At 36.4% G+C, this 12,614-nt stretch overlaps 1 protein-coding gene across 5 annotated transcripts in view; it reads right to left on the reverse strand.

Moving 5' to 3' along the window:
• NCOA6 (nuclear receptor coactivator 6) overlaps nucleotides 1-12,614 on the reverse strand; it is a 78,261-nt gene that overhangs the window by 56,032 nt on the left and 9,615 nt on the right. For 4 of the 5 annotated variants that reach the window (XM_056821954.1, XM_056821967.1, XM_056821961.1 and 1 more), the window contains exons 2-4: nucleotides 11,209-11,362; nucleotides 4,163-4,234; nucleotides 95-376 (exon numbers count right to left, since the gene is read on the reverse strand). In XM_056821954.1, the coding sequence (XP_056677932.1) occupies nucleotides 95-329 (235 nt within the window). In that variant the 5' untranslated portion in view covers nucleotides 330-376; nucleotides 4,163-4,234; nucleotides 11,209-11,362. The remainder of the gene's footprint in view (nucleotides 1-94; nucleotides 377-4,162; nucleotides 4,235-11,208; nucleotides 11,363-12,614) is intronic. The other variant, XM_056821946.1, reaches the window with a different exon arrangement.

Genomic DNA, 12,614 nt, shown 5'->3' on the forward strand with positions numbered 1-12,614 from the left:
CCCATATTCCTGACAATGAAGTTTGACTATATATGATTTAAGACAACCACATAAGAATCACTAGAAACCCCCAAACAATAACAAAGAAGATTACCCATGTGCAAAAGACTGGGAACATTCTCCAATATGGTATCCAATTTCCATTTCAAGTCTGTATCATCTATATTTCCTTTGAAAGCCATGAAAATAGTAGAATCCTCCAAAATATTGTCATGTTTTGAGACATCATCTTCCAATCCAGAATCAAAATCCATTTCTGAGTCTTCCATTGTTGGTGAGCACAAGGAAGTATAAATATCTTCTAAGTTTGGAAGGTCATCCAAAACCATGGTGATGGTTATTCAATACAAACACACCAAGCAGATAGGAAGGCAACCTTTAAAAAAAAAGAAAAGACAACATTTCTCATTTGTGCATGTATTACAATGTATGCTTATACATTTCCGCTCTATTCCATGGTTCTGAGAGAGTTTTGTTTTATTTGTCAAGCAATAAGGCAGCACAACAATCAAAAAAAGAAATTAAAAGTTTTAATTGGGATATTCTTGTAATCATAAAAATATCAATTTTAAAAAGATTAGATGTATATCTAATCCTTCCCTATCAATAAAAAAGTAGGAGGTCTATAGATATGGAATATTTACTGCATATAGCATCTGTTTACTATGTTTTACTTGATAGATTTTCTTTAATAAAGGACTCTGGGCCAGGATGAGTGGTTATACTGGCAAATGAGCAGAATAAAAAACAAAAGGCATCAACAAAACTTTTTTAAAAGAGTGATTTAAATTTAATAAAAATAGTTCCTTTTATTCCATTTCATGTTATAGTCATGTACATCTGGGAAATATGTGTGAGAGGGTGCAAAAAAATTGCAAAATTTGAGGAAAATAAACTTAAAACATTCTTATTCTGCACTGATCACATGCCTAGTACTGAATATTTCTTATTTTAAAAATTCATACACAGACACATATCTGAAGACCATTCAAGCCATCTCCCTTCCTCTACATTCTCATAAATTATACCAGAAAGATAAATATTATTTATTTAAGAACCACTAGAGAAGGTGACTCAATAACAAGTAGCTAAGTCTCAAAAGTTACTTTAGATAGTACTGGTGTGATTTTTGTTTTCTTGTGTTAAGGCCACACCTAGAACGAAACAAAACCTATAGTTCATTTTAAAGTGTCTTTAAATTGCCCCTTTCTACCAGGGTACTGTGTGGGAAGGAGAAAAAAATTAATGCTTCATCACTGAAAAAAGATAAAAAGAAACAATGAGTGTCATGAATACAGAAAAGCATTAGAAGACATATAAACTAAACTGATGCAAAATGAAGTAAACAAAACCAAATGAAGTAAACAAAACTAAGAAAACGATGTATATAAATAACCACAACAGTGAGAATAGGAAAAAAATAACCAAAAAAATGGAAACAGTGCTCCACAATTATAAGACCAAGTATAACTAGTTAACTCAGTGGTTAGAGACCCAGGCCTAGAGACAGGAGGTTCAAATTAGATCTCAGAAACTTCTTAGCCATGTGACCCTGAGTAAGTCACTTAACCCCAACTGCCTAGTCCATATAACTCTTCTGCCTTCAAAACAATACTTAGTATTGATTCTAAGCTGGAAAGTAAGGGATTAAAAAAATAAATTACATGATCATGTTTGGCTCCAAAAAAGAGAAACAAACAAGAAACTCTCTCCTACTTCTCTGAAGAGGTAGAGACCAAAGGTATATAATGTCAGATTTTTAAAAATATGTTGATTAGTTTTGCTTAACTTTCTTCTTTGTTATAAAGTATTACTCTCTGGGATGGGGAAAGAATATGCTAGAATGAAAAAGCAAAAGCTATTTATAAAAACTTACTTTGGGGGCAGCTGGGTAGCTCAGTGAATTGAGAGCCACGCCTAGAGATGGGAGATTGTAGGTTCAAATCTGGCCTCAGATACTTCCTAGCTTTGTGACCCTGGGCAAGTCACTTGACCCCCATTGCCTAGCCCTTACCATTTCTGCCTTAAAACCAATGCACAGTACTGATTCCAAGATAAAAGATAAGGGTTTTAAAAAAATAAAAACTTACTTCAAAATTAAAAAGAGGTTACTTAGTATGTCACACTTAGCAGTCACATCAGGAACTGATGTACTTGCTTTAGAACAGTGGACCCTCAACATTAGAATTTGGATATCACATTTGGGAATATAATTAATCAAAAGATGTCTATAACTATTATATATCATTACTATGTTATTTGGATATCACCTCAAACAAACAATAAAATTAAATATGAAGCTAGGAGAATGAACTGAGTTTTATCAGATAAAATTTCAATATCACAAATTTGTTCATTTACTACATGCTTTGTTACCTAGTTATGAGCAAGAAAAATTTTTAAATCTCCCTCTTCAACAAAATGAACATGTTATTAGGTCTTATAAAAGTATTCTAAGGTTTTTTTTTTTAGTAACATGTAATATTTATGTTATAGTTACCAGTGTTTGTATGTTGTCAATCCTCTACTAGACCTGTTAGTTCTATGTGAGCAAGGACTTATGCGTCATTAAAACAAGGCAGCATAGATGGCAGCATGGTGGGTATTTAAGAAATGTTTAATGAATGAATGAAAGAACAGAAGAATATACTGAATGACTTAGTTTTGTCTTTTAGGTATACATTTCTTGACAGCTATAGAAGGGTTTTGTTTTTTCTCCAAAAGGGTATTTCCTTTAGTTGAATTCACTTCATTCACCCTGAGGCCTTTCAGAAAGAACAGGAAGTCTTGTTCATCAAACCTTAAAAACATACAATTCCTCAGTAGTTGGGACTTATAGATTCAAAAGGGTGGCAGGGCCATAGTTCATGGCTTAGCATGTTGGCAGATGAAGTCCTGCTCAACAACTAGGGAAGCACAGTTTTCCATAGTTACCTTTCCTATCAATACCAATAACTAGATGCGGTTCCGTACTACTGCATATTTCTTTGCTGGTCTCAAAGACAGTCAATCTACAGTTATTTTTTATATTTGATTATAATACTTTACAATCTATAAGGCACTTCTGAATTCACTCTCAATCTTCACTATACCCTAGGTGAGATAAACAAGGCAAGGATAATTATTTCTCCTTTTACAAATGAGGAAACTCAGGCTCAAGGTTAAATTTCTAGGTTCATACATGAAGTGTCAAAGCCAAGATTCAAAACAAGGTCTTCTAACTCAAAACCTCTTAGCTTTTCTTATTACCTCATGAAGTAACTTACTCTCTTTAATAGTTTTAGGCAATAATCAAAATCATTAATTTAGCTCCCATTTTGACATTCCAGGGTCAGAGACAATGAAAAATGATGTCAGTTATGGTTTGAGGAATTTGTACTGTGACAATTTTAGGTCCAAACTCTTCTTTTATAGATGAGGCCCAAAAAGCTTAAGTGACATGATTAAGGTTATAGAGTAAGCAGCAGAGCCAGAATTTGCACCCAAGTCAATAATCAATATTTATTAAGTATGTATACTATGAAGGCCAGATAAGCTCTGGGAAAATAAAGAGGCAAAAAAATAGCACCTGCCCTCAAGGAGTCAATGAGCAAATAAATTTGCATAAATAAGCCATATACAGGATAAATAGGAAATAATTAAGAAAGAGAAGACACTGGAATTAAGTAGGGTTAGAAAAGGCTTCCTGTAGAAGATGGGTTTTAGTTGATACTTGAAGGAAGCCAAAAGGCAAAGAAAAGAAGAATGCCCCAGGCAAGAGGGACAACCTTAAAAAATACTTGGAACCAAGAGATGGAGGGTCTTGGTGGAATAGCCAAAGCACCAGTATCCCCGGATGGAAGAGTAAGATGGAAAGTAATGTTTTAGAAGCCAGGTGAAAGGTTCTCAGACACAAAAAGGTCCTCAGTGCCCTTTTCAAGGCATAAGGAGTCCTCTCTAGACAACAGGGTAAAAAAAAAAGTTTCACAATGGAATCTAGCACCCCTATTTGGCAAAACAAAAGAACACTTCCAGAAGACAAAGAGAGTGAATTAAATCTCAAAATCCTTTTGAAGGGGCATTAGTGTTACAATCCCTTTTAGTGGAAAAAAATGGAGATAAAGAGGATAGCCATCACTTTATAAACACTCCAAGTCTCTCATATAGAGAGGTTTTCACTTACCAAAAAGATGTCTTGCTTTATCATTTAGTCAGACCACTGCCTTTAACGCCAAACAAGCAGGCATCTGGGGACCTGTATTTTGCAATTATCAGTTGGATAATAATCCAGAAAAAAAAGGGAAAAATATAATCACAATGTTACATAAGTCATTGTTACAAAGGTCATCTACATTTGCCACAGAAATAAAAAAAAAAGATATAAACAAACTTTTAATCAATGAATTTTCCACAGGTAACAGTTTCAAAATCTTTAAAAGATACTAAAAATCTGTTTTTATCAAGTTTGCAAACATACCTATTATTAAGAACTCAATATGGTGAGAACCCTCTTAATTCAAAACCAATGTAGTAATGTGGATACTTTCAAAGAATCTGAGGATATTTAAAGTGCAGCTCCCTTCACCAATTATAGAAACCTCTGGATCATAGCATCAGGGCATTAAAGAAAGATGAACTCAGTAGCCTAATAAATGACGGGGAGCAGCTAGGTGGCTCACTGTATAAAAAGCCAAGCCTCAAGATGGGAGGTCCTGGGTTCAAATCTAACTTCAACCATGTTCTAGCTATGTGTGACTCTGGGCAAATTAAATTAACTCCAATTGCATAGTCCTTATCACTCTTCTACCTTGCGAATGATACTGCTCATCTATTTTAAGCCCAGAGATAACCTTTTTTTTTCCTTAAAGAAATAAATGGTAGTGTCTGTCACTTAAGAACTGAAATATGTATTCTAACCTCAAAATTTTAAATGTTTACATTTAATTTATAAGGCACTTAGAAAATGACAAGGAGAATAGTTAATATGAACTATTCAAAAGGACATATCCATAAGAAATTTAATATGAGGCTGAATCTTCTCCTTCCAATCTCAAATCCTACTATTTCTGGTTCTCAAGTCATAGGCCATAGAAACAAGAGAAAATTAGTGTTCTGAACAGCTGACAAAATTTCATCAAGAAATTGGAATTTTAGGGGGCAGCTGGGTGGCTCAGTGGATTGAGAGTCAGGCCTAGAGACGGGAGGTCCTAGGTTCAAATCTGGCCTCAGACACTTCCCAGCTGTGTGACCCTGGGCAAGTCACTTAACCCCCATTGCCTAGCCCTTACTGCTCTTCTGTCTTGGAGCCAATACACAGTATTGACTCCAAGATGGAAGGTAAGGGTTTAGAAAAAGAAAGAAATTAGAATTTTAACAGAGGGAAAATCATAAATAGTGGAAATAGTAGATTTCTTCTTCCTTAATCTCCATCTCCATTGTCCCTCCCTCCAAGTTTTAAGATTTTCTCTCTCCTTTGAGTCCCAATAATAATTTATACATTTCTTAAGCACTATCACCTTATATCTGGTATATTGTGGAAAAATGCTATACTTAAGTGAAGTTTCAGCTATCCCTCTTATCTCTGTGACTATAAGCAAATCATTTTCACTTATTTGAAGCTTGTTTTTTTCATCTGTATAATGGGAGTAATAATATACTAGCTACTTCACAGAATTTTGCAAATCATAAGGTATGATATAAATACAAGTTATTATTTCTTTTCTTTCCTTTTTTTTTGTAATAAACCCTTACCTTCCATCTTGGAGTCAATACTGTGTATTGGCTCCAAGGCAGAAGAGTGGTAAGGGCTAGGCCATGGGGGTCAAGTGACTTGCCCAGGGTCACACAACTAGGAAGTGTCTGAGGCCATATTTGAACCTAGGACCTCCCGTCTCTAGGCCTGGCTCTCAATACATTGAGCTACCCAGCTGCCCCCCAAAATATTATTTCTAAGCTCCATGGCATCTTAGGGCAGGGCTGTGTGTCTAGTACACAATGAATAATTATGTGTTGAATCAAATTGACGGGAAAAAAAAAGGATTAGGGAACATCATATTAACTTTTAAAGTCATCACCTTAGCTAAAGAAACAATAAGAAACTGACCTATTAAATCACTCCTCTTAACACAATCTGTGGTTAAGAACATGACCCAGACATACTAGGTCTGAAAGACCAATAAATTGTCAAAAACTCAAGAGGTATTAATTATCCCCCTATAAGTTATCCTGAAGTATAACAATGTTTCAATTTTCCAGATCTGTAGGAAAAAATTTATAGTGGGCTTAAAACTTTTATCCTCTTTGGCTCAGTAACAAAAAAACACCAAGATACTTTTAACGCACCATCAAAAAGTATCAAAAGTATAGCACAGGTTTGTGAAGATAGGATTAACTCTCCCCTTGCCTAGTTTTAAAGTAATCAACCAAAACTGAACAGTTACTTAACACTAAGTAGGGGAGGTCCACAAGCCACTTGCTAAAGTGGGTGTCAAGTCCAGAAGTGACTGATCACCTCCTGGGCAATGCTAAACAAATTAATGGACTGCAATTAGCTCCAGTAAAGTGGAGGAAAGGACAGGAAGTAACATGGAAAAGGGACTAGAAAAGTCCCATACTTCCTATCCAAGGGGTCTTCGACCTGAATCTTGGGCTTGGAGGATTTTGGACGATACTGGACTGGAACTGTGGCTTGGAGCTACCACTTGGAACTTCAACCTGGAACTCTGGCTCTTGGACTACTTCTGGTAAGACTGCTCCTGGATCTTCTCCTTTGGAGCTTTGCTTGGGTGAGTGAGAAACTGACCCTCCTTTCCTGGCTTCTGGAAAGATTAGTTCCTGATAGGCCTTCCCCTCTTAGAGGAGGCCACATGGGTAGAACCCCTGTTTAATTCACCTCCAGCTAAAGATTAACAAGCACTCCCAGGCTGACCCAGGGACCAGAACAACATTTAGGGTAATAGGCTAGACATCTTCTCTACCCTCTTTTATATTTCTCTACTTTCACTCCTTCTACCTTTTTGTAAATAAAATTGCTAAAAGTCATTTTTGGCTTGGGCTATAATATTTTTAAACCAGTGACCACAGTATTATCTTAAAATTCTCATATATTTAGTCAAATCCTTAAATTCCTTACAGGTTTTAGGAACCAAATCTTTGTTATCTTTTTCTTAGCTAGACCAATTATTTCATTCTCATAGGGAACTCTAACTGGGGAAACTTCTTCCAACTGCTCATCAAGTTAAGAGTCTTAGAGAGCTGCCTAGGTCATTCATTGAAAGGTTAAATGTTTTCCCCAGCCTTAAAAGGCAGAAACTGAACACAGATCTTCTTGACTTAGAGGTCAGTTCTCTATCCACTAGGCCACCCTTCCTCTCAAGATAACAGCAAATATTTATCAACTAAGTAATCAAAACCTCCATGTAAACTAAAACCAATCCTAAAAACCCATTAAAATATACAGAGAGCACTCTGCTGGGCTGGAGAAGTCCAAAGAAATATTAAACACTAACTTCTGTCACTGGAAACCTTAGCCTTGGAGGGGGATATGACACTTATACAAATAATCATAATGCAAAACAGAGTAAGATAAGTACATAAGAAATAGAAGTATCATGAGAGCTTCATGAAGGGAGTTGAAAGATTTCATTTCTTACTAGGTGAATTCAAAAAGGCTTCAAGGAAAGTATAGGTCTTGAAGGATGAGCAGGCTTCCAAAAGATAAAGATGAGTTAAAGAAGTGGGGAGCTGAGGGAGGGCATTTCAAACAAATATAATTGAATTAGTAAAGGCTGGGGAAACCACAAAATATATAAAGGGAATGTGTAATATAGTTCAGTAGGTTTGAGCATAGGAAGGGAGTGATATGAGACCTTGAGACTGGTCTAGAAAGGTAGAGTGGCACTGCATGGAGAGGCAGTGTAAGACCCTGTGATTAATGCTTAGGAAGATACTAAGCTGAGTAACACTCAGATCACACCCTGTAGATACCGATACCTCTTCTTTCTCTAACAATGATTATTAAGAATTAATTAATTAATTGTACAGAGATAATAATCCCTTTGACTATATTCCTCCTTTAAGCATAAAATTTCTAGATTTTAAAATCTTTAAGGCCTATATCTAACACAGAGGATAACAGCATCATGAGTAAGTTCAGCCTTTATCTGCTTGGTGAGGGTTGCCAGGGAAATCAATTCCAATCCTCAAAAACAAAAAGAAAGAAAGAAAAAAAAGAAAAAAAGAAAGGAATACAGGAAGATCAGGGAAGTCCATAAAAATCACAAATCCCCAATATTGGAAGAGAGATCTTCTAGGGGGTTACTGAAATAGCAATCTCCTCTATAACCCCCCTGGCAAAGTCCTCAAGTCTATGCTAGAATATCTAAAATAGGGACCTCAAACTTCAGGGGCAGACTATTCCATTTTTAAAGAACTCTGTTAGAAGTCTTCCTTACAGGGTTGAGATCTACCTCTCTATGACTTCTGCCATATATCCTAGTAGACCCACTGGACACAATGGAGAATAAGTCTAATCGTTCTTCCTCATGACATTCCTTTTCATAGATTGAAATCAGAATACAATAATGGGTCTACCCTCATGCCCTCACATCACTCTCATTGAAAGAGAATGTTGGGGGAATAATGAACAAGTGGCAGAAAATCAAAACAAAACAACTCAATCTAATTTCATCTCAAGGGGAACTTACAATGGCCTTATTATCCCAAAGAATTACAAGGACCCTAACCACCTAATGGAAGAGTCCTTTAACCTTCAGTAGGTATAAGGGAAGAACAAAGATCTTAGATCAGAATTCTTTTGATTGATAATCTTAAAAGATTCAAGTAACCTTAAGCAGCTATTTCAATCCTTACTAGAAGCACAAAGCCCTCCAATTAGCTCCACTTAAAGCATCTTTACAGACTCTATTTCCCTTCTGACACTAGAAAGTGCCAGTTTAGGAACATAGATAAGTGGGGAATACAACCAAGTGTCTTGTTGAATCTCCTCTATGTATGCTCTGTAAATACTGCAGTTCCATGAACTCAAAATATATTCATCAATTATGATAGGCTTCCTTCTGCTGCACACAGAGTTGTTTTCCTTTACACTAAACACTACCCTTTTTATTGCTTCCACAAACTCACAAAGAATCATTTCCCACCCATCTCCAGTGATTTCCCTCTACTAATGCATGATCAGCAACAATTCCACAATTTCTGGTCTTAACGAGAGTTTTCTGAGGCATTGACTGAGAGATTAAATGATTTGCCCAGGGCCAAGAAGCCAATATTTGGAGTCTGGACTTGAATTTGGGCCTTCCAGCCTCCAAGGCAAGATCTTTTTGCATATCCATGCTGCCTTCATTCACAAAGAATCACAAAGACAAAATTTTAATGTAGCATATGAATGCAAGTTATTATTTTTAATATTACAGTTGAAAGGACTCCAGGAGATCACCTGAACCAACCTATCACTCAGAGAAGGAACCCATTCTTTAACATACCACCCATCCCCCAAACTTTACAGTTCCATTTTGTTTGTGGTCTTCCTTCTTTAGAATATAAACTCCTTCAAGGCAGGAAATGTTTCTTTTTACATGTATTTGCCTGCTCTTTGCTTAGAGTGTGCCTGGCACACAGGCACTTAATAAATATTTGTTTTCTTCCTAGTTCCTTACAGTTCTTGCTTGGTGTAATTCTGCAGCCCTTTACAGAGATTGATTGACTTAATGGAAATTTGCCTTGTGGAGGGAGGGAGACAAGGAGGCCCTAGGTAAAGACAGCTCCTCTGCCCCCAGCATATGTTCAAGGACAGACGGGAGCAGGTGTAGGAATTTGCAGGGTTGGTCACATGGGGGCCTGGCCTGAAAGGAATGAAGGTCCAGACACTGACACAGACAGGAGAGGACAAGTGATACCAAGAGACAGATGTGTGGTACCTGGGCACAGATGGATAGAAGACAGACTAGAGGTAGGTAGAGCAGGGCAAAGGTTTTTTCTCTTCCTGGGAATTCTCTCAAGCCAAAGCCCATCCTACAGAGGCATGATCTCTGCTAGTATGTTTGGCTATAACTTGGAAGCTGTTTGGGGTTGGGATTTTTTAGGGATTTTGGGGGGTGGGGGGGTGGCAGATGCCTAGCCATGGGGCAGAAGAAGAGAGAGTGAGAGACCACAGTACTATACAGTGGTTTTTTTGGAATACAGATTTTTTTTTTCAGAACCCCATGCAAAATCTAATTTGTATAATGCAAATTTAAATAGAGTGAGAACTGCCAATACTGGGAAAAGTCACTTTATTTGATACAGCAGAAAGAACACTGTTGCTAGAGTTAAAGGACCTAGGTTCAAATCTTGCCTACTTTTGTGATCTTGGGCAAGTCACTTAATCTCATTAGGTCCTAATTTCCCATCTGTAAAAGTAAAGACCAAGATGGCCTCCAAGACCCCTTCCAGACCTAGGCCTAGGGCTTTGGATCCTATGACTTCTATAAGCCTCTGTACAAATAGTCAAAAAGCACATTATCTCATTTGATCTCAATAAAGACCCTGTAAAAATGTCAGGGTGGTCATACTATCCCAATCTCACAAGTAAGACAGTGAAAAGTTTGAGATCAGGAAGCTAAGTCCAAGGTTTTGTTTACTATAATATAGCTATCGATATTTTTTAACTGCTCTCATATTTTCTTAGTCATCTCTTTACGAGGCAACACATACTGTTTCTTCCACTGCTCCTGAGACAAGACAAAATGGTTCCAAAGCCCTTACTTTCATCTTCAAGAATCTCTCCTATTTCTTACTCCTTTTCAAATTATTCTCATTACAAAGTGCTCTATGACAAAATAAAAAAGCTTTTCTCCACTGCGTCCCATAATGCTAGGTAGTATGGTACAATGGAAATAGTAATTTATTTGGAGTCAGAAATGCCTTCATTCAAATGTTACACCTTTGATATGTACTATTAATGTGACCTTCCCCAGAGAAGAAATCAAGTCATAAAACCTCTCAGAGCCTTAGTTGCATTATCTGTAAAATAGGAATAGGAATAGCATTCCCAGGACTGGAGGATCAAATGACAAAGTATATGAAGTGCTTTGCAAACTTTAAAGCACTATATAAATGTAAACTATTATCTTTTAATCTTATAGACCACTATTTAGCAAATTATACTTGACAATATTTTAGAATTAGCTTTAGAAATAGGTTTGTACTTTTACCTGCCTCCAAACTCACCTGGCAGGTCTCTACCTCCACAATCTCCAATTTTCTGGTAGGGTCACCCTCCTTCATTCCTATGTGCCATAAGTTAGCCAGAGAAGACATTCTAAACCTTCTCTGAAGATCTCTGCAGCAGGCCAGGAGGGTAGAGAATGGGGAAGTCCTGAAGCTGCAAAGCAGAAGAAAATGAGTCTCTGCAAAACACTTAATGTGAAACCCAGCTAATCTAGATCATCATATTCATACATGAAAATGTAAGGAGGACACAACTAGACAAAAAACCATAACAGATTTACCAATATTTCTATAGAGAATCATTGTCATCATTGTGAACACATTTGAATTCTAGCATATGACTACCAACCAGATGTGTAATATGAATAAGTTGAAATGGAAATCAAGAAAATAAAGTTAGAAAAATAACTACGTATACCCAGAGAAATCCTGGCTGGGGCACATAACTTTGGAAATATTGAGAAATTTATTTTCCAGATATTTTAAAGATGGTAAGATAGCACATGATAAAAAAAAAATCAAGGACACTTATTCTCCCAAAAAGGCAACTGAGAGGACACTAGTGACTACTAACTCATTTGCCTACTTTCAGATCTCTATAAAATATTATAAAAATAATGTTAATCCTAAGGATAAACTTGATGAATGTGAGAAGAGAACAAGCAGGCTTTCAAATATTTTATACAGCAGACCACATCTTAATAATCACAAAAGTGAATGAAAAATATAATAATGGTAATAACAATAGCTAACATGTATATAGTGCATACTATGTGCCAGGCATTGTCCTAAGCAATTTACAAATATTACCTCATTTTAGCTTTGTAATACCACTTGGAATTGTGCTATTATTATCTCCATTTTAAAGATGAGGAAACTAAGGCAAACAGAAGTTAAGTGACTTGCCCAGGATTAGACAGCTAAAAGACATCTGAGACCAGGCTTAAACTGCCTGACTTTAATAAGCTCTAACCACGATGCAACCTAGCTGCCTGATTCCTTCTGTTTATTTATGTGGTTTTTTTTTTATTTGATTAGGTAAAGCAGTAAATAGGCCTTCCTCATAGGCAATCTTCCAAGGTGTCTCTTATACATGTTAAAAACATATAAGATTATTGGGCTGATAAAAATTACAGAAATATTTTTATTCAATCCTCTAATCGGTTTCTAAAAGGCATAAAATAGAAAGACATACATCCACCAAAATTTTAGTTCCTATTATAAAGCATTTTCTGGCAAAATTCTAATGAAAGAAGGGTTCCTTATAAATGGTGAGGTTCTCCAGAAACTTCTGTTTACAGATAACATTTTAATAAGTACAATGTATTTTAGGGCCTCTCCAGTGAGATTTAAGGACAGTCAGAAAATCTCAGGAGTCACTTGGGGGGGGGGGAGGTAAAAAATAT

This window comes from Monodelphis domestica, chromosome 1 (assembly GCF_027887165.1).
Source record: "Monodelphis domestica isolate mMonDom1 chromosome 1, mMonDom1.pri, whole genome shotgun sequence".
Taxonomy (NCBI): Eukaryota; Metazoa; Chordata; class Mammalia; order Didelphimorphia; family Didelphidae; genus Monodelphis; species Monodelphis domestica.